Below are 27,290 nucleotides of genomic sequence, written 5' to 3' on the forward strand. Positions count from 1 at the left end.
CAGGTTGTTGTTTAAAAAAAACACACACAAAACCCTCCTAAACATTCCGATTCTGCTGAACTTTCTCGGTACGTCCTACCTTGTACAGGGGGAAGTTGTGCTACAAAGCACCCACTAGAGGGTGTTGTCCCATTCAATACTATGAGAACAGATAGGAGGGGAAGTTTTCAATTACAGACCATGAGGTCGCCCCTCTCTGCCCTGGTAATGCAGCCCCGTTATGATTGCACAAGAGAAGCAGGAAGCAAAGCCCTGGTAAGGAAACATGATTTCTCCTTCTAAAGAAGCCCTGTTTAGACAAAAAGGAATGTCATGGGTCATTTATAGTCTCCAGCCTTGTTCCCTACCTGGAGTGAACACTAGCTTCCATCAGCCCAGCCAGCATAGCCAATGGTCTATGGGCATGGTATATTCCCCACAGGTTCCCCCACAATTGTGCTATACCCATAATTGTGTGTGCTCTCCACTTTAATTAATTAATAAAATACTATGCCACAATAATCTAAATCTAGTGCCAAGAAAAACTGGAATCTGCTGCCTATGTAAATGATGGAAATTAAGCACATTTGTATATTGCTCCTTAGTTTGCATCATTTATGTTGTTGCTGAATTGTGAGAGGCATTAAAGGGCACATAAGCTTTGCGCCTATAAATTCTAGTGATCACTCTTCGGACTGTACAGTTTTCAGCAGGCAATGACCACACATTTTGGAGACTATCCTCACAACTCAGATGGACCAGAAACTTGCTCCTTAAAAAAAGTAACGGTTATTGCAGGCAAATAATACCACATTACTATGGGTTTTCAATAGCAAGTGTTTAGGTGCCGTATGTAAAGCATCGTTAATATGAAGCTTTTTCAACTGTGATCCAACAAGCTTGCCAAAAAAAATATCCCTCTAGATCAGCTGTCAGGGCTTCAGCTTTCTTAGCATGACAACAGCACACTATCTGCCAATGCAAGGCGAACTTGTTTCAAGTGTCTGTCGGTACAACAGTCATGCGGATCCAGTAGAGGCTGGTGTCTCCATTTTGGGTTTCAGTCAGAACTAGCCAGATGCTGCACCTTGAATAGCTCCTTTAAAGTTCTGGCTGGTTCTGACTGAAACCCAGATTGGATTTATAGCCCCACCGAAATCGGAGCCACCAGTCCTCACTGGGATCTGTTTCCCGGCTCTTCCTACAAGGTTCCATCTCCCGATGGACTACAATTCCCGGCATGCTCCCACGTGCGTCCCAGCGCATGGCATTTTGGGAACTGTGGTCTCCGAGGAGATCCTGCATTGTCGCGCCTATTGCGCAGCTGCAAACTCCCGGTGTGTTTCCTTGCCCTGGGCGGGGGGGCGGGGGCTGTGCTGTGCTGTGGTATGCGAGGGAATGGGGGGTGTCCTAGCAACGGGCAGAGGCGCTCTTTGGCTGCTATCTTCTCCAATGTCCCTTTAGAAGGAGCGGCAGGAGGGAGGAAGGAAGGAAAGGTGGCCGGTGCTGCTGGGAGATGCTGAAAGGAACAGGAGGAGCTCACAATACAAAGCCAGGCGTCCCTTTCAGATTGCCGTAGCTCTTTGTCCCCCGGTTTCAGCACTGACATCAGCCGCCTGTGCATATAAACAAAAGGATCCCATCTGCTCCTTTCCACTTGGTCGTGTCTGCCCAGCTGCCCATGCTGGGACTGAATCCTCAACACATACATACATACATACACCCACACACCCACACACCTCATAACGTATGATGCTTGAATCCATCCGTGTCACTGGTGAGTATTGCTTATTTCTTACCTTGCTTCTTATTCATTCCGGTCTTGTAGCTACTAGCAGCTGCTGATGTTAACAAGGCAGGATTGTGCTGGTTGAATCCACAGTCCGGGCCAAAACACACATGCCTTTCAATGTGTGTTTAGCAGTAATGTCATCCCTCCACCCCCCCAAGAATCAACACAGGGCCCTCGATGCAGACTGGGACCCGGAGCGGAGGTTGGATTTTAAGATCCGGATCGGGGCCTTGCACCTGCTCTACAGTAAAACTGAAAATAAGAACTAGCTACTAAACACATACATAAAGTCATGTTTGTTTTGGCACCTAAGGTGCTTCCAGGTGAGGCTTTTATTGTGCAGTTGCCTCAATCACAGAATTTGATGGCCGGTGGGGTGAAGGAGCGTCCCACTGCTGCTTCTCTCTCTTTTTCCTTTCCACAAAAAAATCCATTAAGAAGGAAAGGATGGAATAGCTGCACAATGCTTTTTGATTGGTAGGGCTAAGAACCCTCTGTCTGGAAACATCCACTGTCATGCTGAAATCAATGGGACTTAAGTTCAACACCATTCATCCCTGTTTTCCATGTCCGTCAAAGAGAACATTTACACTCAAGAGTAATTAATTCATGCTTACAGTCCCCACTGATGTTCTGACCTAAGTGGGGCTTAATTGAAAATCTAGGAAGTATGTTTAGTAGCGGTTGAAACAGAGTCTCTATTTGGAACAAACTAACATCTTTTCTTCTGAATGGAGAATAAATACCTAGAGATGGGATAAAAGGGATTTGGAAAAATTGTGCTTTCAATTTCTAACGTAGTGTGACTTTTGCAAAAACTGTCTCATTAGTCTGTTTAGTATATTTACTTGAGTATATTAGTATATTTATGTACATTCATTCCTCATTTTCTAGATTGGTTCCGCCAGGATATATACATCATGGCAGGACGGGGTTTGGATATTGGGTGGTGAGAATGGAAATCAGCCCGTGGTCATAGTCAGACCACTTCCTGGGGAAGTTTGGTCTCATGGTGCCAGTCCCTCCCTGCAGAAGTGGGGGAGCCATTTATTTATATATTTATTTTATTTATTGCATTTCTACACCACCCAATAGCCGATGCTGCAGATGGCCTGGTGCTGGAGGCTTATGGAATCCAAGGGATTCCTGAATACTCTGTGGAATTTTTCAGTAGCCAGAGCCAGCGATTCTGTTAAGGCCCTTGTTGCATTATGGAATGGCGGAAGTGCAATGGGCCATTGACACAATTGCCTCAGAGCTCCCTCTCCAGCACTGTGGAGCTCAGGAGGCTCCCTGGTTTACTGGGAAGATCCATTAATTAAGCAGGTGAGAAGACAGCTGAAGCATAAGTGGCATAAGACCCCTCATGAAGGTGGTCGAGCATGTGTAAGAGCGCATAATTGCACCGACTGTGGCAGTGAAGAAGGCTTACTTTGCTACTTCTATTGCACCTTCAAGAGAACCAAGGATAATGCATGGGAGGAGTGAGAGGTAAGGGGGCCTCAGAGTATGTGCAAAGAACACTTCTTTCAGCATTAATAATCCCAGCCTCCACGACATAGCCATTAGGAGGGCATAGCTGCATAGGCTTGAGTCTTATTATTATTATTATTATTATTAATTTATTTATTTATTTATTTATTTATATAGCACCATCAATGTACATGGTGCTGTACAGAGTAAAACAATAAATAGCAACACCCTGCCGCATAGGCTTACATTCTAATAAAATCATAATAAAACAATAAGGAGGGGTGTTTACATGTTGTAGGACTCTGAAGAAAGCCAATGTAGACCTCATCGAACGTATATCCAAAACATAGTTCTTTCACCTTCCAAGAGAGAGGTGGGAGAGGTTTTTCCCATTCTATTGCAGTTTAAAATAGCTGTGTAACACATGCCTTCATTTGGGCAGCAACTTCCCACTCACTTTCAGGCATGTGTATTACATTATGCATCTTGAACAATAAGGGGCTGTCTTCATGGTGCTGGATTGGCGCTGCCTCTCTTCAACCCTGTGCTTTCTCTCTGCCGGGGCAGCGGCAGGTAATCCTGACAACGAGGAGGGAGCGCGGGGTTTCTGAGCGGCCATCCGGGTCGCAGAGCCACCCCCGCCCTCTTCCTGTTGGAAGGCGACCAATCGCTGGGTGCCTTCCACTGGGCTCTGCCCCTGGATTGACTCTGGATTGACTCTGGAGCAAAATTATATGGTGGATGCGCTGTGTTGATGTCGCTCCCTTGGAAAAAGCCGGGGTAATCCACGTTTTTTTCAAAACACAGTATCGCAAGGAAGCCCCATGGTGGCTGCAAACCTGCACTTGCATCATCTAACCAACACGGCGCAGAGTCACAGCCACCGTGGGGCTTTCCTCATGTATAGACAGCCCATAGGACTGTTCATACCTGTCTACTGCAAGTCGATAAGTGGCTCTTACACTGCAGTCCTGGGCATATTTACTTAGAAGTAAGTCCTCCTGAACTCCATTGAATTTATTCTCAATTAAGTATGGATAGGAGTGTGCTGTTAGTTCACCAAAGGGTATTATGACTATATTTCCCCCCAGATGTTTGCTAGAATAGCAGTTTGTCAAGCCCTCCTGTCCATGCCAAAACAAAACACACTAGATAAGCACTTTGGGGCTGGCACTGATGAAAATGATCAAATCAGACTTGAACTGTTATGCCCTGCTTGGCGCTTTGCCAGCCATAAAGCCAAACTAAAGTTGTGCATCATCTTTGCTTATTTCTGTCTCTATATTTGCAACGTTTGCAGAACATCTGAATGCAAAGTATTGGTTTCTTTCCCCGCTTCCCACCCCCACACTCCTGAAGTATTTTACATTATGTGTTGCGTACAATTGTATGATGCACTGACCTTGTCATATACTTTGTATTGTTAACTTCAACAGCAAAGCCAGAATTTATCAGTGTAAAATAATTATAACAAGGTCACAGGGATAAAAGCTTTCAGAATGTTCCTTGTTAGTTGAGAAAACAATCTAATTTAACTATCAAAAATGTCATCATTGTGTTCCATAAATGCTTGCTTTCAGTTTATGCATTCTCTGATTTGATTCAATGAGAATAGAATAGCTAATTCAACTGATGCTTTTCTGTAGCTAAAATGCAGGCCTGTTCTAGGGCAGCCTTCCCTAGTGTGACTTCCAGATGGTTTGAACTATAACTCCCAGGATTCCAGACCATTGCCCATGCTTGCAGACACTACTGGAAGTTGTGGTCCAAACCATCTGGATGTAACCAGTTTGGGGAAGGATAGCCTAGAGTAAAAGGGACTTAATTTAATTGGGACCAACTCGAACCTCATTAGTTCCAATGGGTCTGCTCTATCTAGGGCTATCATTGGATACTACATCTGTTACTGGGTTATCATTAAGCCCATCATGGCAGGGGCTGCATGTGTGTTGGATCCAACCGGGAGAAAACCAGTGCAGAAACAGTGCTGGGTTCTCTTGTATGGATGCATTTAATATTCTTGTAGAACTGGGTGCTTCCCTGTGGCTGAGAGACACACTGTGAGCTCCTTTCCTATATAATTAAATTTGACTTCACCCTGAATTGGAGCAATGCCAGTCGCGCTTTGACATGATACTCTTTCCTTCAGCCTTCGTATCTAGTTCTAGACAGTTATTGTGTTGTCGTAAATAACGTGATACGGAACAGGTAAGACGATAGCTTTTTGTTGGGACAACGGTTGATAACATGGGAAGTTGCAAGCTTTGGGTTTTTCCAGGAGAGTCTTCTTCATCAGGCAGTTGAGGAATTCTGTATTGATTTGTAGTTCATCTTGAAGTCAGGAGGGACCCTTTTAGGAATTGATTTCCGAAGTATATTACCTAGACCCAATTTGGGAGTAGTGTGCTCGTATACAACCCTAGTATTGAAAAATGTAACCTAAAAAAACCTAATCCCTTCTTCATTGAAGGTTTTTTGGAACTGAAGGATTTTTTTAAAAAAAGTTTAAAGTAGGGCTGTTGAAATGGTTCCCCTCCAGATGTTGTTGGACTCCACTTTCCATCAGCCCCAGCAAGCTTGGCCATTGGTTGAGGGACGATGGGAGTAGGAATTCATCAATTATAGGGCCATACGTTCCCCACCCTTGGTTTAAAGAATAATCACAATTTGGTTGACTTTGTATTTTGTGTTTGCATGAAACAAATATAAGCGGGAAAACTGCTGACATACAGTAGTTATAGCCTGGAAGAAACAGGAAAGGGGAGCGGCCAACTCGGTTCCAAAGTGAATCTAGTGCCAAAATGAGTGGGTGCTTCCCGCATCCCCTGAAGCTGTGTTAAGAGGAAATGTGTAGCACCCAGCATAGTTCTGTGCTGGTCCTAGAGTAACCTTCCTCAAACTGGTGTGCTCACAAAGGAATGCTTTTCGCACGTTCAGTACACACCACATACTGGGGGAAATGTTTCCTAACTTTTAGGTCTCAAGGCCCCCCCCTCCTCCTCCTCCTCCTCCTCCTCCTCCTTCTTCTTCCTCCTCCTCTTCCTCTTCCTCCTCCTCCTTCTTCTTCTTCCTCCTCCTCCTCCTTCTTCCTCCTCCTCCTCCTCCTCCTCCTCTTCCTCTTCCTCTTCCTCTTGTACTTTTGAAGGACAGTTTTCCACCTCGAAAGCTGGATTAAGTTTTCACAAAGGCCGAATCCATTCTGCTTTTGTTTTTCTGCACAATCTAAGATGGATGATTCTGTGTTACGGTGCCACACTTCAAGCACTTAAGTGTGTGTGTTTTTAAAAAATGAAAACTGCCTTTGTGCAGCACAACCTAGTGTTTTCCAAATGTTTTGGCCATCAACTCCCATCATTCCCAGCCCGCATGGTCCATGGTCAGGAATCCTGGGAGTTGGAGCCCAAAACATCTGGAGGGGACTGGGTTGAAGAAGTGTATTTTCAGTCCTGCATTCAAATTCCCTGTTCCTCGTTAAATACAACCCTGTGAAAATCTGAAAGCATCATCCGGGATTGAATGAGGCTCTTTTCCTAGCATTTTTCTTTTTCATTTCATGCAGAAAAACTTCACTGGCCGCAGCGAGAGTTCTCCCGAAAGACTGTCTTGAGTCCGGAAGAACACAAATTCATTCTTAAGAATGAAAGCAGCAGCATTCAGCACCTCGCCAAGTCGGGGATCCTTAAGGACACATTCACCACAGGGACGAGTAGCTACAATGTCCTCCTGCAAAGCAAAGAGGAAAAAAAGCACCACAAAAGGCTCCGGAAATCCACGAAACCCGCGAATGCTTTGCGAAGCAGTGAGCGCCACAAGTTCAAGGCCCCGCTGCCTTGGATCAGAAATGGGTGGTGCTGCCTCAACCGGCAGCCCTCCCTCTTTATAGCCAGCCCAGTGCCCAGCAGGGTCAGGTTGACGCGCAGTATTTCTGTGGCCGGGAGCAGCATAGCGTTGCCAACTCAAGCCAGAGCCAAGGCGAAAAGGCACTCCTTCTCCAGCCTGGCCAAGCCAAAACAGCTGCCGACGTCCAAGAGCTATTTGAAAGAAGGGGACGCCGCTGGGCGAAAGCTCTGCATCCTCACCGCCATCAAACCTTCCAACGTGGAGCGGGAGAAGATGAAGTTCTTCAAGTCTGATTTTACCTACAATCCGCAGTTTGAATATGCGAGTTCGGCCCTGTCCAATGTGTTAGCAAAGCACAGCCACGCGTCCAACACCTTTCTTAAGCAGGTAAAAGATTTTTATTTATTTATTTATTATAGCGCTTTGATCCTGCCCTTTATCCCCCCCCCCCCCAAAAAAGGCTCTCAAGGCAGTTTACAAAAATATATATTAAGACAGTCCCTGCCCACAGGCTTACAATCTAAAAACAAAACAATAACAACAACAACAAAACCATCATACAAAAGGAGAGGGGATTGGGAGGGAGGGAGGAGTGGGGGGGAAGAAGCAAATTCAGGCACTAGATTCTTAGTTGCAAAGTTCAGCAGCTGCTGCCTTTCCCTCTCCCTTCAATAGCCTCATATAGATAAAGGCGTGATGGAGGGATGCCTGACTGCCGCTTCCTTTCCCTCTCTGATGGCCTCAGTAGCGACAGTTGTTAGCAGGAAGGAGGGGGGCTCTCAGCTGGAGCTGGACCCAGGCATGATGGAGAGGTGCCTGGCTGCTGCTTCCTTTCCCTCTGATGGCCTCAGCTTTTGGCACGCCTGCTTCTCATGCACCTTTCTTCGTACCTACTGATACTGTTTCTCTGCTTCTTCCCCTGCCCCCTTGGGATTAGGTCTATTGTCCCTGAATGTTGAGCTTGCTCCCTCTTTTAAACTTACCTATCTCTCTTCTGTCCCCACCCCCAAAATTAACACTAACCACCTAATTAAGGGGTGGGCAACATTAGGGTCGCCTGGGGCCATTTTTGCTCCCCACCTGGACTCCCCCCCCAATGGGCCACAATCCTGTCACCTCTGTTCTGCCGATATCAGTGGTGGTGGTGGTAAAAAACCAGCGGTTTGCCACTGAAAATCAAATGCTAGTAGCTTGCCCATGACTACCAGGAAGTTCCTGTTCCTGTTTACCTTCAAGCTTCTTGCTTATACAGCTGTCTGGAACAAAATGGATACTCTAGCAAAGGTCCTAGGGAAGGGGTGGGCAATTTGTGGCCCTCCAGATGTTTTGGCGTACAGCTTTCATGATCCTTCACCATTGCCCCTGGTGGCTAGGGCTGATGATTGTTTTAGGGCAAAAATTTTTGGAGGGCGGCACGTTATAGTGATGCCAGAAAAATACAAGTGAAAAAGCCATAATGGCTGAGTTTCTCGACAACATATCATTTAACAGCAGCATCTTCATATTCTTTCTAAAAGTTAGCAGAAAGGGAGCCTGACAAGAGGAGGTCATTCCAAAGGTGCAAGGTGCCATGACCGAGAAGGCCCTGTGTCCTCATTGCCTTCCATCTTGCTTTAGATAATGGAGGCATTGAGTAGGGCCTTTAAGATCTTCTGCCATTAAATTGGTTAGGTTCACTGGGAAGCAAGCAGCCCAACATGAAGCATAGGGGGCTCCAGGCCAAAATGGAACAGCAAAACAGATTTTTCATAGCTACAATTGCTATGATGGTTTGGAATCCAAATGCCCTTTAAAAGCCTGGGTTATCTTCTGGATTTGATCATAGATCACTGGTCAAAACGGGTTTGGGAGAATTTACACAAAGCAATTATAGAATCTTTTCCAGGAGTTAATTTTCAAAAAGAGGTGTGTGGGTTCAAGCCATGTCCAAAGGCACTTGGCACATACCCAGAAGCTCAAATTAAGAGCAGTTCCTGTAGCTGAGCTCTTGTTCGCATTAGGTCTAGGTTAGTCTCCAAACATGGTAACTTAAACCTTACAGAGAGAAAAATAACTGGCAGCGTGCTTTCTTGACAGTCAGTGCTTCCGCAGGATACAGATCACTCACCATTATTTTCAGAAATCTCTTTGGTTACTTTTGTACAATAATATTTGAAGATACAACGTTGATGTTCTAAATCAGCATTTTAGGTTAGAGGGAAGAAAAAGGTAAACAAATGGGATTGTTCTCATGATGACTTTCCCCCCTTAAAGATACAGAAATGGTAGTATTTTGCTCTTCTGTGCTTTTTTGTGGCAGTATAATTACTGTGAAAAATAGAGTATTGATGATGCAAAGAATTAGGGAAGGAAGCCATATGTATATTATTGCATGCCCTGCAGTCCCAGTTAGTGCATTAACGTTTATTGATTTTCTTTTTTGGTTCATTAACTTTGGAGACCTTCACATCTTGCATTAATGAACTGGCTTCTGTGCCCTTGACTGTGTTTAAAATCTGTAACAGGAAGGGTATAAACGCAACCTCGGTTCTGTTGTGAGCGATTATTGTTTAGCTACCTATTTCACGTTACAAGCTGTTTTCCTTGTGGTTCACATTTATTTATTTATTTTTATAGCACTTTTGTCCTGCCCTTTAGCCAAAAAAGGCTCTCAAGGCAGCTTACAAAAATGTTTCTTAAGACAGACCCTGCCTGCAGGCTTACAGTCTAAAAAACATGACACAAAAGGAAAGGGGATGGAGAGGGAGGAGGGGAAAAAAGAGCAAATTCAGGCACTAAATCCTTAGTTGCAGAGTTCAGCAGCTGCTTCCTTTCCCCCTCCCTCTAATAGCCTTACTTACCTCAGGGGTGAGGAACTTGTGGCATTCCAGATATCTTGGCTTACACCCCCCATTATCCCTCGCCATTGGCTGTGCTGACTAAAGCAAATGGGAGTTGTACTCCAAAACATCTGGAGGACCAAATACTGTGCATAAGAACATATGAAGTGCCATGCTGGATCAGACTGAGGGTCCATCTTGTCCCTCTCCCTAACATGCTTCATTTTGATATCTCATCATCTGCATTTCCTACGTGTTTCAACACAGACATCATTCAAAATTATTTCAAAAATGCATCGTATTGTAACATTACAATCTGATGCATTTTTACAGAAAATTGTAAAATTAGGAACCCAGTGTGAAAGTGCAACATTCAGTTTCATGGCAATAAAAATGAGGGCAAGATAGCAACCCTTCTTTGCATGAAGATTTTGGATGAACACAGTGCTTCACACCTTGGGTAGCTCATTAGAGTCCTGACTGAAACCCAGAGCGGATTCTCTGCCCCATTGACATCGGAGCCACCAGCCTTCACTGGATGAATGTTAGGAGCAGCAATAGAATCAATGACCTAGCGTGGTGGTGGGCTCTCCTTCACTGGAGTTCATCAGGTGGGGTCCAGACAGCCATTACTTTACTTACATACTTTAAAAGCATTTATACCCTGATCTTCAGCCAGAAAGGCTTCCAGAACAGCTTCCAGATCAATAAAAGCCATCTGTTGAGGATGCTCCAGTTCTAGATTTCCTACATAGCCCCACCCCCAAGATCCCTTCCAAGTCTATGATTATGAAAGGAGAAAAGCCCTGGTTTTTTTTAGCTGTGTGGGGGTTTTAGCTGTGTGGGGGAGGGGTTGGGGAGCAGGTATTGCTTTTGCTGTATAAATCAGATCTCCCCACCTTGTAGCTGATTGGAACAGACCTGGGTTTAATAAACAAATGGATCTGCTGCTGTGAGGTCTAGTTCAGCGTCATGGCTTCCATTTCATTAGAAGTCAATGGAAATTAGGTTTCTAGAGCTGACGACTTGGAAAAACTGCCTCCGGCTGCTGTTGTTTTCCTCTCTCAAGCGCTCCTCATATGAAGGCAATGTGATGAAGATAAGGATTTGGATAGAAGATAAAATATTAAAGGGAACAGTCTGTTTCAATGAAACAATTGTTTGTTCAATAGAAACCAGATCTCTGCAATGACTGATGGGTGTCTGTCAAACTCCTAGGACTTTGGTTTAGGAAACTGGAGACTAATCACTCTGAATTATTTAGACGACTCATTGCAAAGTACCTTCTCCTCTTCTTTCAATGGTGGAACGTACAGTTTCCTGTAGGTGCCTAATAAAACCTTGTCCAACCTGATGTTCTTCAAATGTGTTGGACTACAACTCCCATAGTCCCCAATCCCCATGGGCCTACTGGCTGGGGTACAAAGGGAATCATAGTCCTACACATCTGGAGGGCTCCAGGTTGGGGAAGGCTGATCTAATAGATCAGGACATTCCTGTTGCCATTTGGAATCCCCATTCCAGTCCTGGAATTTGATAGGTGAGTAGAGGAGGTTCTAATGCAGGCCTGGAGCTTCCCTCCTGGCCAAAGCAGTTCCCCTCCCCTCAATGTGCCGCCGGCCCCTCCGAAGTGGATGGGATAAGCCCCAGGTGCATGGACTCCACCTGCACATTGCAGCACATAGGTGGGTCTGTTTGGGGAAACCGTGTTTCTAGGATAATAGGAAGATTTCCCATTTTAAAAAAATTATTGGAAACCTTATTTATTATTTATTTATTATTATTTATTACATTTATATCCCGCCTTTTTTCCTCCAAGGAACCCAAAGCAGTGTACATAATCCTCCTCCTCTCCATTTTATCCTCATAACAACCCTGTGAGGTAGGTTGGGCTGAGAGTCTGTGACTGGCCCAAAGTCACCCAGTGGGTTTCCATTATTATTATTATTATTGTTGTTATTATTATTTGTATCCCGCCTTTTGCCCAATGCTGGGCCTCAAGGCGGCCTTACAAAGTTTAAAACATACATGGGGGGGGGGGGGAGGGGAAGCAAAACCATAAATGTTTAAAATACACAACAAAATTATAAGACATTAACATAGATGGAGGGCCAGATTATTCTCCAAAGGCCTGCTGAAACAAAAAAGTTTTAGCTTTATTATTATTATTATTATTATTATTATTTATTTATATAGCACCATCAATGTACATGGTGCTGTAGAGATTATACACAGTAAATAGCAAGACCCTGCTGCATAGGCTTACAATCTAATAAAGTTGCAGTAAACAATAAGGAGGGAAAGAGAATGCAGACAGGCACAGGGAAGTGTAAACAGGCACCGGGTAGGGTGAAGCTAACAGTATAGAGTCAGAACAAACTCAATATTTAAAAGCTATAGGGAAAAGAAAAGTTTTTAGCTGAGTTTTAAAAGCTGTGATTGAGTTGGTAGTTCTCAAGTGTTCTGGAAGAGCGTTCCAGGCGTAAGGGGCAGCAGAAGAAAAAGGACGAAGCCGAGTAAGGGAAGTGGAGGTCCTTGGGCAGGCGAGCTTGCTTCCGAAAGCCCATCAAGGAGGGAGCCAGCCTAGCTTCCCCGGGAAGAGAGTTCCAGAGCACTGGAGCAGCCACCAAGAAGGCCCTCTCCCATGTTCCCACCAAGCGCACCTGTGAAGATGGTGGGACTGAAAGAAGGGCTTCTCCAGAAGATCTTAAAGCACGGGCAGGCTCATAAAGAAGAATAAGTTCTTTCAAATAACCTGGACCCGAGCAATCCACTCTTGCTGGATTTGAACATCATGACAAGCTATGGCCTGCCCCCCACCATGACTTGAATATTCAAGATGGCGGTCAATGCTGCAACAAGATGCCCTGTGCGAAGCACGTGTGCATCAAACTGTCTGAGCTTGCAATCAGACATGTTCTCTTCATGTAACAAATTGTCCTAATAATAAATAAATAAAAGCCTCCAGCATAGAATGTGCAATGGGACTCTTTTGGTGGAGTTTCAGCCAGTCTGAGGCAGTGGCTGATGGAACTCTCCTCTAGCCAGTGCTCCTCTAGCTTTACTCTGGGCAGGCTTTTCCCAGCCAGCTCCCCAGACCAAGCCACTGGCTACAGCATTCGTCCAACGGTGCCTCAGTCTGGGAGGTGGCTTTGCTCTACCTGGGCTTTCCCTCGCAGGGAAAAGGCTGCACACAGTGAAGCAGGGTCCCCAACAGAGGTGCCAGCAGAAGGACCTGACAATGCCAGACGATAGGGGCCTGCCTCTGAAGTCACACGTGAGGGCCCTGCCACGACACAGGCTCTGAACACCAGACCCGGCTGCGGCTGCTCCCTGCTCAAGCCAAGCACCACCGCTTGATACGCCTGAGGCAAGGGATAAAAACCACCTTCCTCCAAACTATGTGGAGAAAGGGGTTTAAATGGAGAAGGATTTTAATATATAAAATAAAACACTGTGAGTTATATGTGCTGAGGTGAATGATTGTCAAAGTGGGTGTTAAATGTGTAAACTTCAAATGATAAATGCCAAACAGACATGTGGGATTTTTGTGGTAGTTAAAAACAAAATAATTAAAATTTATTTTTAAAAGTTCACAAGTTTTGTTTCAAATAAAACATTTAAAAACCTTTTTGAAACCTTTCATCCAATCCTTTCACTCATTCACATACGCACCTTCCTTTTTCTCACACAATCAATCTTGAACTTTCTTTATTCTCAGTTTTGATTAATATACATCAACTACTTGCACACCACACTCTAAAGACACCACTCTCTACACTGGCCCTCAAATTTCCCAGAACTTAAGTACTCTAAACACAGAGAACACTAAAGACTCTAAGAGTACCTAACAGGTCCCTCACAATCCCCTCCGTCATTCCCTTATATATCACTCCTCCTCCTCCCAAGACATTCTAACTCCGCCCACTCCGGCCAACATTCTAAAACCCACAGACTTACAAACTGCAGACATACATTTGGGAACTGACTTGTGGGGTGTAACGCCACAGGCCCGCCTCCCGACATCATCTGGTCTGTGGGTAGATCTGAGGGACACAATACGGCTCCTTGATAGGGGGGGTGCTTCCCCGCCACCCCCATATAGTATCCCCATTATCTAGACTAGACTAGTGTAATCCACAGGCAGAGAGCCAGAGCAAACCCAGCCGCCATGACCTCGCATTCGAAGCTACAACTGCTTTAATATTTGCTTCTGCTCGGCTTTTGTCTCTTGTGCAGGCCATCAAAATCATGGAACTGACCTTGCAGAAATATGGAAGCTACGAAAGTTTTGAGCAGGCCACTGGAGGAAGCCTGCTGCCCAGAAGCCGCATCTGGAATCATGTCAGGAAATACATGGCGAAGGAAGGCTGCCTAGGCGAGGTTGGGTCACTTGTAGCGGCGTCACCTTGGACAGGGCTTATGCCGGCACGCCCCGCGCACAGCGCCACCATAGTGCGGTGCTGGTTGCTAAGCGGGAAAAGCTGCTGTTGCCGCTGCAGCGGCTGCCCAGCTAGCTGTGCAGCTTGAGGGAGCCATAGGATGGAATCAGATTTCTAGGGCCTTTTTGATGAAAGATATACTGGGCCAGCAAGCCACCATGAATGAATTAATCTCTAGGGCGCTGCAGTGCTTGCCAGCTGCCATTTTGAATATGCAACCCTCACATAACCCCCAGTGCCTGGGTTTGCATGACCTAACAAGCCACAGTGGCTGCCAGCTGTGGCTTCTGTATTCAAAACGGAAAATAAACAGAAAAAAAGGGTGAAACAACAAGCAGGGAATAGAAGTTTTATGGCTTACCAACTCCATAAACCCTAATCGTTAGGTGTCCATACTATCAACTTGGCCACCTTCTACACAGAAATATTGAGAAACCTGTTTTGACGTTTTTCATTTTACATTTCTTTTGACGTGTACTGCTTTGCTTCAGCTTTCCTGTTAAAAAATAGTTACAAAAATGGAATTGTGTTTAATATCTTAAGCCTTTGTTTGCCTTCAGATTGTGGTTCATCTCTCGGAAGACTTGCTTTCTCGGGCCTCAATGACAGTGGTGAATGGCCGTCCGACTCTTACTATCAATATTTCCACTGCCCGTGAACACTGGCTAGAAGGCATGCTGAGGCATGAAATAGGTACACAAATAAGTAACAGGATGGCTTTAATCTATATTAAGGTGTATCCACGTTTTTAATGTGCCTTACTAACAAGGGTGACATTGGGTATTGTGGTGACATGTAGGGCGTCCTGCACCAAGGTGTTGGGGTTGACAGCTGAACGGAATAGATCTCAGTCTTCTCACCCAAGGCTAAGGCAAACCTTTGGTTTGAGAAACGGCAAGTCGCGATTGGCATCTAAAGAGGCAGTTTGGCAGTGGGCCGTAGGGCAAGCAAAGGATGATGGGAGCCAAAGGGTTTGGATCAATAAGAGTGCAGTAGAGAAATGGCTTTGCTGGCCATGGATTTTAAGGCAATCACAGGTGCAGGCTAGGAGCCCATTGGGATCTGGGGGATCTTGCAATCAGTAGAGCAAAGTTGTTTAAAAGGCTGGGCAAAGTTGGTATGAAGAAGAATTGCACCAATCTCCTTGGCCATGTGGTTCCTCCATCCAGATGTTACCAAAGCGGTGAGGGATAAGATCCCAAAAGCGTGGCTCCCACATCACTGCAGTAATATATGGATCTTCCTGTATTTCTGAACTGACATTTGTTTTATAAGGCTGGTTGCTGGACAAGGCAGCAGGGGGGAAATGGGTGGGCAGGAAGAGAAATACAGGGCCCACCAATTGTCCCCTGGAAATGAGTAGATTTTTAATCTCCCCCCCCCCTCTTCTGCTGGGATCCAGAACTGGAAATAAACCTAAGTGGTAAAAAGATGTCTGGAAAAGGGGTGATTTGCAGGAGTGGGGGTGATCATTAGGCACCAAAGGAGTCAAGCACACATATCCTGCCACACTGAATTTCCTGCTCCTATGTTTGGATTACTTCGCAAACGCAAGTCTGGGAAGTTGCTTTTGGCAAGTAACATGCTTCCTCCCTTGAATCAGGGACCCACAATCTTTTTGGCCTCAAGGGACACTTGGCTCAGGAATTGGTGACCACATACGTATGCATACATACACATGTGCACACACACATCCCAGTGATCCTACTACAGATTGCTTTTCCCTCACTGTTCGCAGTGGCAGGAAAAGAACACGCTGTATCAAGTTTGCTGGGGAAGAGGGGAGCCTGCATGCAATCGGGTAATTGGCAGGTGGGACTGTGGTGGGGTGGGTGGGTTAGGACACCCATGGGAGGTTAACCTTAAGGCCTTGGATGGCTGCATGCAGCCCGTGGGTTGTGCACCCTGCCTTAAACAATTACCCTGTTCAGACGACATGCTAAGCCATGGTGGTTAAGCATTTTCAGCTAACATTATGGCTTAGTGTGTCATATGAACCATTCTTAACCATGATGGCTACATAACCACTGCAAAAAAAAAAAAAAATGCTGCAAAAGGATTAGCAGCTGAACCAATGGCTTAGCTTGTTGTCTGAACCAGTATAGCCCACCAAACACAGCTCCAACATGATTCTTGCTGAAATCAGCAGGAATTTCAGAGACAGAATGCTTGGTGCATTCTGTCCACAATCAGCCTAATTGACTTTTGTAGGCTCACATTTTCTTGGGAAGTCCTGCATTTTGTTCTGTTAGTTTCTGACCTGGTAGAGGTTTGTGTACTTATGGTTACTATTCTGACACTTACCTGTATGATTATTTTTTTTACAGGAACTCATTATCTTAGGGGCATTAACAACAACAGCCAGCTTTGGAGCAACTGCAGTGGGCGTAGAAAGCATGGCTTGAAGCCCATTAACCCCACTGAGGAAGGCCTGGCGAGTATCCACAGCGTTCTGTTCCGAAAGGATCCCTTCCTGTGGAGGGCTGCCCTTCTCTATTACACTGTCTATCAAGCCAGCCAGATGTCCTTCAGACAGCTCTTTGAGGACATTGGGAGATTTGTCAGGGACCCCAATACTAGGTGGGATTATTGTGTTCGAGCCAAGAGAGGCTGGGCCGATACTTCCCAACCAGGTAAGCGTTTTTTGTTCTTCAGCTCAAATATTTTCTATCCTTCGAAGCTGCGGCTTAAATGAGAGTCCAAAGCAAGCTCAAAAGACAAAGGATCATGTTAGGACAGGAACCTTAAAAGTGGAAGTTGTAAAAAGTTCAAAAGAGAAGGGACCTTTGTTGGGAAAGGGGTACAGGTACAAAGAATACGGAAGATTCAAAATAAAATAATTACAATAGGAAGAGGATTCTGTTGAGATGTTTGATCTTCAAGTCCACAGGTTGATCTTTGTTAATGGTCATGGGCTTGGATCCAAGATCTGCCTTCCGGGAAAGAGGAAGAGCTCTGCTCTCAAAAAGTCCCTCCACTTAATTTTTTTTATGGGGGGCGGGATCCCACCTCCTCGCACGATACACACACATCACAGCGCACCCCATTCAGCAGAGTCTCCTGTCTCTGTGTAGCATTTTCAGGGGCCTGGAGGTGCTCCTGTCGGAAGGACGGAGCAGGGAATCCCACTTCTTCATTTCATCTTACAAGTATTCAATCATACAAATAACTGAGAAATAATAAATCAATCCTGTTCCATTTTACAAAGAAAGAAATGTCAGATATGAAATGCAGTTTACACTGCCTCATAATATCCCTAACAAGGAATGTGGATTAGCGCTCTCTTGCACTTTATTGGACCAGTACATAATAAAAAAGGTCCATTTTTCAACAAAAGAATCATACAACTGTCTACCCTCCCTTACTCTGATCAAATTTGTAATTACCATAGACACTATATCCCATATTTTTATCAACCATTCATCCAAGGTCGGGGCTCGTACTTTTTCCAGTTACAGGATATTGTTAACTGAGCTGGTGATAACAAGTATTGAACCATTTCAACATCATCAGCTAAGACCAGATCTTTAACATATCCCAACAGTGGTACTTCTGTCTGCACAGTTGAGGCAGCATAACTCAGGATCCAATCCACTATCAAACTGTTGCCACAGATGTCACTCAAGGGGATTTCTCACTCCTTGAGCTACTACTCATTTATGATGAAATGCGAGGATTTAAGAGGATTAGCACCCTAGTTGTACAGGTCTACGTAGGTGAATCCCTGCAATACATCCTATCACAAAGCCTTTGTTTCATTGCCATCTTAAATGTTTATGCACCAGAGCAACAAATTTTAGGAATGGAATGTCAGTTTTACTTTCTTTAGTAGGATTAAATTGGGTTATATTCAAATACTTCACTTAGCTAGGTTGTGGGTCGGACTATTATTCTCCTAATCCTAAGAATAATTTAGTCAGAAGTAAGTCCCATTCAGTTCACTGGGACTTAGTCTTTAATAAGTGTGTTTAGGATTGTAGTCTTAAAGAACAATCCTAATACATGCTTACTTGGAAGTAAGTCCCACTGAGTTCAAAGGGATTTATTCTTCAGTATGCATGCACAGGATTGCAACATCAGCGTAGTATCTTTAAAAAAATAAAATCATGCTGGATAATTTCTTTTCTTTTTTTTTTCTTTTGCTTGTGCAGACGTAGTGGATGTTTTGTTTTCCTCAAAAAATGGAAGTCACCACTATAAATCTTATTCTTTTAGGCTGCTTCAGTAAAGATCAGGTCTATCTGGATGGCATCCTCCGTATTCTGAGATACCGACATTCCATTGATTTCTATTTACTGACAGCTCTAGGAAAGGTGGGTGAAATTGTTGGCTGGGTAAACTAATATGCAATGTTAACTTATATGGAAGCATATTTTTTTCCACTAAGAATGTATGACTGAAGATTTGAGAATATGGAAATGCAAATGGGAGAGGCAAGTATAGAGTGGTCAGGAGATTAGTGAACTTTATTGAAAATGCTACACTTGGTACCTTGGGTTTTGGGGGCCTTGACAGTGAGCCAGTTCACACGTAATGGCAAATTCTGGGTTCATTAACCCACAAATTGTCATGCACAACCAGAAGTGAGCAAGCACACTGCCTCCTGCGTACTCCTTTTGGAGCACTCCTTTTGATCAGCAGCATATGATTAGCTGATTCGTAGGTTGTTGAGCATGATGTGCGAACCCAGAGCACTGGGTTGTTTATGGGCTAAGCAGCCCAACAGTAACCCAACAACAAACCATGGGTTAACCACTGGGTTATTTAGCCCCTAAACAACCCTAAAGTTCCAGCTTTGATGTTATGCTTAAGAACCTACAATCTTGCTCATCGTAGTTTGTTGATTGAAAGTGGAAGTGGCTGACGCATCCACCCAGGTCATTAATTGCTCATGGCCCATATTCTGAACTCCACTCCCCTGCTCTTATGCTGTCCCCAGTCTTTTTAGTGGTCTTCTGCAAAGAACTCCATCTTAGATTGTGCCCCTTGTCTTTGTGATTTTTGGAAGTGTCTTCCTGGTTTCTGCCAAAACAAAACACTAAAATCCATATCAATGTAAAATCTTTATTAGGCCAACTCAGCAGTCGCAAAAAAAAACCTTACAAGCTTTCAGGTTCTTCAGTACTTTTCATTTGGCCAGATCCCAGGATGGTTTTGCATCCATTGAAAAGGAGTGGGATGTTTTAGATCCGCCTGAAAAGAAGTCAGATAGTATCCCACCCACTGCTTGTGCAATGGAGATTTAACACTTATTAGAGGAAGCCCCCAAATGAGTGGAAATGCTCATTTCTGACCTGGGAAAGGTTGGCAAAGCTCCCTTATGTGAACTCCACTGACCTGTTCCATTCCAGAATTGAGTGTTTCCATTCATTTCAGGTTGCCCCCATAAGCGCTAAATCTTCACTCCCCAAGCAGTCAGCGCTGCTTGCGGAAGGGAATCAGAGGGGGTGCAAAAGCATTCTGCCCTGAAGTGCCAAAGTAGGGGTACAGGACCATATTTGGAGAAGCACATGCTCTGAAATGAGCTCTCCCTCTCTTTCTAAAATGTAGGTCTCCTATGAGGATGTGGATCGCCTGAAGGATTTAGGGATGACTGAGAACATGAAGATCCCACACTTTTTGCAAGACTACACTCGGTATATGGAGCACCTGGAAAAGATCATGGAAGTCAATGAGCTTTCTGACATTGAGCTCCAGGCTCTGTTACCCTAGGCCATCCACTCTTGACTGCTTCATTTACACAGCAGAGGAACACAGCAGAGGAACACAGCAGAGTCCTAACTCGCAGAAGGGGATTAGCTAACCTTATTTTTGATGCCTGGCAAAAATCTATATATTCTTTAGATCTTTGTTTGGTTTTTAAGAAAGAAAAAACATGGCTACAGATCCAGAAATCCCCTTACTTACAAGGAGGGAAAGCTGATTTTCACCCCTCTCTCAAGGTACATGAAAGATTTTGTAAATTTTCAAGATTAAATTATAGCTGGAACACAGACACGTCCTTTAAGAAGTCCTTTGTGTATATTCATCCACATTATCCTTTACAGATTGCACAGACTTTTGAGTCATTTCTTTTGTGGCAGACTTATCTTCAACCTAGTATGTAATGTTTTTAGATCTTAGCTTTTCTAATTTTGTTCACCCCGTTGGCTTGTTGGTTTGGATTTGGGTACTCTTAGTAATATTTTTAAGGAGTTTTCGAAAGTGCTGAAGAACTTCTGTACGTGTTGCTACACCACTCATTCTTCTTGTAACTCAGTGCTGCGATTGTCCTGTTCTTTTGCTAGAAGTATATATGCACAGATGTGTATTTCTCAGCCCTGGGCTAAAAAGTGACCACATTTCACTATTAGGCCTTGTTTGTATGTGAATATGTCGGTTAGATGACTTGACGTCAGAGATGGTATATCACAGACCTCTGACTTAAAGAAATCTATACTTTTTTTTATCTGCGGGAACTACAGGGCTACCAGCTAAGAGAAGTATGGTTACATGTCATACAACCATGGTTATAGATCATAATTTTCAAAACACATATCCGAAAGGCTTCATTGGATTGTTAAAGAATTAAGCGGTGTGATGATTACAGCCTGGGGGGGATTTCACCAAGTGCTTATAGTGGCATAGTCCTATTGATGTGAATGTGATCGTTCGTCCCATCTATATTTCGATAATGGAGGAAGTTACATGAAATGGTAGTCAATAAGGCGGTCCGTCTCTCCCATGATAGTCCACAAGATTATTCCGTAATAACATTTCTCTGTCTTGCATACATATTTCAGGGAATTTAATTCCAGAAAAAGGCATTCCTCCCCGCCCCGTTCTCCTCTCTGTATTCTTGAGCATGCATAACAGGATTGCAAGAGGAAACAGCTCGGAATTGGATTTTCTGACTTGCATGTATAACATGCAGAGATCTTGTGGAGGAAAAGCCCCCTTTTGCTGTATTATGTAAATACTTCTTTCGCCAGTAATCCAAATGAGGGATGTACAGATGTATAAAGATAGATGTAGTGGTTGTGGAGTGAATGTGTATCTGCCTCTCGACCTTCCTTGGTTACTAGTTTTCCACCTGCAAGTGTGTTGACCGTGATTTCGCCAGTGATGGATGTCCTCTATCCAACCAGGGGGTAAGATTCAAACCTCACCTCCACCTCCTTCTTTGCTGTATCTTACCTGCACAGGATACACCTCCCAGGTGCATTCCCTGACTCCACCTACTCTGCATTCTGTTCATCACACCGTCCCTCCATTTTCTGAACTGTCTTCCTTTCCCGTGATTCCTGACCATGAGACAATCCTAAGCAAGACCTCCCTGTGTGAAGCTCATTGCACGAATCATGGCAGTGGGAAAATGGTGATGCTCTTTAGACCCCTACTGAAGTAGCTGGGTGGTTCTTTCACAGCCGATGGAAATGTATATTTATATGCACGGCCAGCAGTGGTTTACACATGACTACAGCTGGATGGGGGAGGGGGGAACTACAGCAACTGAAGTGCTCCATCAGAAGCATTGTTTGCCTCCTGTTAGGATGTTGGTGCTTTATAAACACTACAGGTTGGATCCAAATATAGACATACTTTGAGTTACACCCACTGAAGTGAATGGGACTTAGGTTAGTCATGTTAACTGAAGTTGCATTGCTTTCAGAGAGTCTTCTCTAAGTATGACTACATCTGGATCCAACTCATAAAGGCAGGGCATATTTCTCTTTCATATGTTTCAATCCCTCAAGTAGCACAAATATATGGAGGGTTTAAAAAAACCACATTTTAATCACACACAGCCCCATAGGAATTCCAGGATGGAATCTCCAAACCTTTCCAATATTCAGTCCTAAAGAACCTGATATTCATTCATCTAATAATGGTCTAATACCCACCACAACAAGTCCAAGCACAATGAAAATCATTCCAGTTTGAAAGTTATACAACCTTGTAATGGGACAGTTTGTAATGAAAATCTCATTTGCCAAAGGGACTGGAAAATATTTAATAAGTCACAAAGCTAGATACTTGCAATGAGGTAATTAATTCAAGTACAAATGTTAACCAAAATATTTTACAAAACGTGGACCACAGTAGCCTTAATTTTCTATTGTTGATACTTTACCATTCTGGGGTGCACTCGTGAACTCACTGGATTCAGCAGGGAGACTTCCATTAATTTCAGTGCATTGGAATCACACGGTTAATGATCCATTTTGAAATGATAGATTCCTGTTCCTCACAGATGTCACCCCTGATTTTGCCTGCTTAGATCCAGTTCTGTTTATTTGAATGGATGCTCCATCACTACGGGTTGGATGCAACACTGACCATCCAACTAGCAGAACAGAAACAACTAGTTGTGTGGTTGGTACAGTGCGCGGTCCACTGGCACAATGTGAATTCCTTCCAACCTGAAGCCCCCTGTGTGTGCCCCAAATCTGCACTGCATAGTTGAGGGACCCTCTGGAGCAAATTTGTGGCATGTACTCATAGCTATAGGGGGGAGGAGAGGATGGGGAAATTGCATTATGCCAGCACAAGTCTAAAATAACTTGCTTTATCTATATTAATTTGTCTCAAAACAGATTATTTAGCACTGTAAATAGCAGTAACAGTGACTATCAGTATTTTGGCCAGTGCAACAGTTCCTGTGTACTACCTATGTCTATGTAAACCTTAACTACAGAAAACAGTGTTTTTTATAGCCACTAAGGATGGATTCATTCATTCATTCATTCGTGTATTACACCTTATACATGGCCTGTTTTTCCAGAGTACATTATTGAAGGCATGTTACTGTTAATGAGGCATATGACCGTGCAGTGCTATTTGTGCCAGGGCCAGATGTCATCCTCACAGGCATGCAGAATAATTCTGGTATGTGAATGTGCAAATCTAACCTTAGTTGCTGTACTCTTGCCCATTGTTGTAAACCCAGTTGTCATTTTGTGTTCCATCAACAGTGGGCCTTAAAGAAAAAAGCATCTGGTGCCATTTAAATGCTTACTATTCACCTCACATTATTCTAGCACAGCCTTCCCCAACCTGGTGCCCTCCAGATGTTTTGGATTACAATTCCCGAATTCCTGACAATCGGTCCAAAAAACATCTGGAGAGCATCAGATTGGGGGTGGCTGTTCTAGCACCTAAGTATAGCTCAGTGCAAGTGAATATTCTAGAATAGATGTCCATCAACAAGAGAACTGTATCAGGTATTTATTTATTTTAGCACCAGCTTTGTCCTCTCTTAATATACAAAATATTTTCGATTTGTAACGGTGGTTTTGTAAACCTTTTGGATTGGTTCTTTTTTTAAAAATTGTGACAAACTTGTTATTAAGTTGTAGTGACTAAGTTGTGAAATAAAGGAGAAGGATAGTACTGCTTGCATACAGGTCTCGCCAGAAAGTCTCATGATGTTTATATGGCACTGATAAGACAGCGTTGCTATTTCCTAGAGCTGTAGTCCCTTTAAATAAAGAGAGTAATTATACTTATATTTAAGGAGTAACCTCATACAGCCAAATCAATGGCCATTAATCCAGAATTTTATACTCTTGACTAACAGAGTTTTCCAAGATGCCACCCACTCGCCCTGATGTTTCGGAAATCTAAATATGTCTCAGGAGCAAGTTCACCTCTGGCATGCTCACCACTTCTGTCCACCAAGTGGCTATGTATATATAAACAATTGTACTGGTTTTAAGAACTAACGATATGTCCTGTTCCAGATGGGCCTTAGCATCCACAGACCTGCCAAGTACTCATCTTCAGCAGAAGTCACTTGGTATTAGGAAACAGCACAGGTTCCAGCTAAAAGGAACAAGCTCAGATACAGGCTCTGTGGTACCATGGGGTACTCCAGGAAAGACAGTGGCTTGGATCCAGGTTCTTTCTGCCTGTGCAAGCATTGCCAGAGTTGAATTCTGCTCAAAATGCTCCCGCCAGTGAAAAGTGTGGGGAGAAGCTATCTTTGCCGATTCCCGCTTTCCTTTGCAGCCTCCCATGCTCCCTCCCCCACAACCATCCAGATTTTCAGTGGGGACTGAACGGGGAGGAAGGAATCAATGCTCCACTGGATCAGAAGCCTTCCGCAAATGCAAGGACCATTTCCAATCACAGAAGGTCGACTGTGGAGCCAACCCAGAGGCTCACCCAACAGAGCCCAGAGTCCTTATATTTCCCCAGCAGGGCCTGATGGCTGCCTGAGCCCTGCCTCAAGTGGAGTTGTAAGGAATTTGATTGCGACACCATTAAATGGCCTTCTGCCTCTGTACAGAGGCCCTCTTCAGGTGATCTACTTTGGGTGGGACAGCGGTCCAGTTCAGATTCTAAAAGGGCTGAGCTGTCACTCCTAGTTTTGTATCTTGGGTCATTTGTCCCCCTCTTAGGACAAGAATTGGGATATCCCTCCTCAGATACCAGCACTGGCAGATTCATGAGCTGTACATCTTTCTGGGTAGATAGTCCTGGCATGAGGTCAGAGTTTGAGGAGTCTCTAATGTAGCATTCCTCAACCTAGTGCCACCACTAGATGTTTGGGACCACAAATCCCAGCATTCCTGGCCATTGGCCATCCTGGCTGGGGGCCGATGGGAGTTAAAGTCCAAAATATCTGTAGGGCACCAGGTTGGGGAACTCTTAACAGAAAGCCCTGAGCTAGATTTTGTACACTGAAATTCCTTCCTTTACTTCATAAAAGAATGCCAATTTGTCCTGTATTTCTAATATTACTAAACATATTGGGTATTTTGAAAAAATGCAGAACATAATCACAATGAAATACACATCATTTTTACAATTTAGCCTTGAGTCTGGTCCTGCTATCCACTACTGAAATTTGAAATGGTACCTACACCTAAAAATGTGCAGGGTTGCATCCTAAATAATTAAATATCACGGACAATCTTCCCACTCGTAACATACCTCTGCCTTTCTCGGTTTGGGGAAACACCCAATACTGCACTAGACAAACCTTTTATTGGATTGACACACGGTTCGCTCTTTAAAGAGATTGTTAGTGCCAAAGTTAGAAGCAGGAGTCAATGCTTTGTAGTTAATCTGCTTAGTGCTCGTGGCACCATTCAACTCTTAGCATTTAAGTTCAAAGCAAACGGCGACAGAACCTCTTGACTGATTTATCAGAAGAACTACAATGGTGAGCTAGAAAATGGAATGTATTAATTCTATTCATTGCTCCAACTGTGAAAAAATGCATACACTTACAATGACGTAACTGAAATAGATGTAAGTTAGCTTAATTCCAAAAAATTATTTTGATGTCCATGACCCCCAGGTAGTTAAAGCAAAGTCTATGGATTTAAGCCAACTCACGTTTGGTTAGTGTTATTGTTGTCCTTCTGATCCAATGCATAGGTACATTCTTTGTGGTTTGATCAGCTAGATAATATACTTCCTGACAAAGGAAGAACAAACATGAAATACCATCTTAAATCATACATTAGTGGTACCAAGACATTGTTTACCAACTGCTCCAATTAAGACATGGAAACTTTATTTTTCAGGCTAGGAGTTCACAACCATGTTCACAAGGCAAGGGATTCTTTTTATTTGAAGGCACTTGCTTAGGAAGAAGAAATGACATTGGACTACCCTAAAATGTCAACCCAGCATCTTGGCCATTCCTTTCAACTTGTCTTCAAAAGATTGCCCAAGCTTCATGTTTGTTTGTACAGTGGCACTGTATGAACAATCACACAGTCACAGTCAACTTACACACAGGTTTTCATGCACAGTTGATCACTGAACAGGTATGAGACGGATATCAAAGCTGAATTGAGTAGTCATTTAGAAAGGCAAGTCCCTTGTGTGTTTTGTTTCCAAGTTGCTTTGCCAGAAAGGCTACTGCTTTACAAAAGTGGGAAATCTTATCTTTTCAGCAAGTGGATTTACAAAGAGACCTTAGTTTACAGTTATGATCTTAATGCTGCATTCCGCTAACTCACAGGGTTTACCTTTGTATGTTATAGTTTGAATCAATGCATCCTAACCTTACAAGACCTATGTTGCAGACCTGCTAAAATTGGTGACATACTAAGGAGTTACATCAGCCTTCTCCAACCTTGTGCTCTCCATGTGTTTTGGACTACAACTCCCAGCATTCCTGACTGTTGGCCATGCTGGCTTGGGCTGATGGTAATTGAAGTCCAAAACATCTGCAGGTCACCAGGTTACAGAATGCTGGTAAAGTGTAGTTTTATTTTTAAAATGTATCAATTATAATTCCAGAAAAACCTGCCCAAATGGATATACAATAAAAGCAGAACAATTAAAAATCAATAAAACCATAGCCTAAATACTAATTTTTCAAAGAAAGGAGTTTGACTGGCTTCGTTTAAACAGATCAGGAAGGACTCAGGCAGATGTCATTAGAGAAGGAATTTCAGAGGGTTGGACCCATGGCAGAGGAGGGGCCTGGACCTCATCTCCGCTCAGTAGAACATTTTGTAGCATGGGCAAAGACCAAAAGCTTCCAATCCAGATCTCAGGAAACTGTGGAGTTTAAAGATAAGCTGAGCCCTGCCCATTTAGGCATTTTTAACCTTGTCAACACTCTGGAAAGAATTTGGTAGCTTCCATCAGCACGTTCATGGAGGTGCATATGAGATTATTTTTTAAAAAAAATACGCATACTCCCACTGTTACAGTTTTAACGACACACAAAATAGATCTTCATGATAAAATAATGAGAATTGGAAAATAGGAAATAGTTCTCATGAAAGTAAAACCAGTTGAGTAGCTAAAATCATAGAATCATAGAATAGCAGAGTTGGAAGGGGGCTACAAGGCCATCAAGCCCAACCCCCCGCTCAATGGAGGAATCCACCCTAAAGCATCCCTGACAGATGGTTGTCCAGCTGCCTCTTGAAGGCCTCTAGTGTGCGAGAGGCCACAACCTCACCAGGCAACTGATTCCATTGTCGTACTGCTCTA

General features: G+C 43.8%; 1 protein-coding gene across 1 annotated transcript; it reads left to right on the plus strand.

Annotated features, from left to right (window-relative positions):
- The first annotated feature begins 1,698 nt into the window (after positions 1–1,698).
- MATCAP2 (microtubule associated tyrosine carboxypeptidase 2) lies at positions 1,699–20,102 on the plus strand. The gene is made up of 7 exons (XM_063129647.1): positions 1,699–1,756; positions 6,804–7,471; positions 14,143–14,286; positions 14,906–15,038; positions 16,673–16,978; positions 18,561–18,658; positions 19,896–20,102. Exons 1-7 carry the CDS (start codon positions 1,729–1,731, stop codon positions 20,055–20,057), a joined length of 1,539 nt encoding a protein of 512 aa, XP_062985717.1. The 5' UTR covers positions 1,699–1,728; the 3' UTR covers positions 20,058–20,102.
- The last annotated feature ends 7,188 nt before the right edge of the window (positions 20,103–27,290 follow it).

The sequence above is a fragment of the Elgaria multicarinata genome, chromosome 1 (genome assembly GCF_023053635.1).
Source record: "Elgaria multicarinata webbii isolate HBS135686 ecotype San Diego chromosome 1, rElgMul1.1.pri, whole genome shotgun sequence".
NCBI lineage: Eukaryota > Metazoa > Chordata > Lepidosauria > Squamata > Anguidae > Elgaria > Elgaria multicarinata.

Bases quoted from the DNA above. Each gene is read 5' to 3' on its own strand.
- MATCAP2 (XM_063129647.1), top strand. From the start codon at position 1,729: ATGATGCTTGAATCCATCCGTGTCACTG. The intron at 7,472-14,142 runs GTAAAAGATTTT...TCTCTTGTGCAG, and splicing joins CCAACACCTTTCTTAAGCAG to GCCATCAAAATCATGGAACT. The intron at 14,287-14,905 runs GTTGGGTCACTT...GTTTGCCTTCAG, and splicing joins AGGAAGGCTGCCTAGGCGAG to ATTGTGGTTCATCTCTCGGA.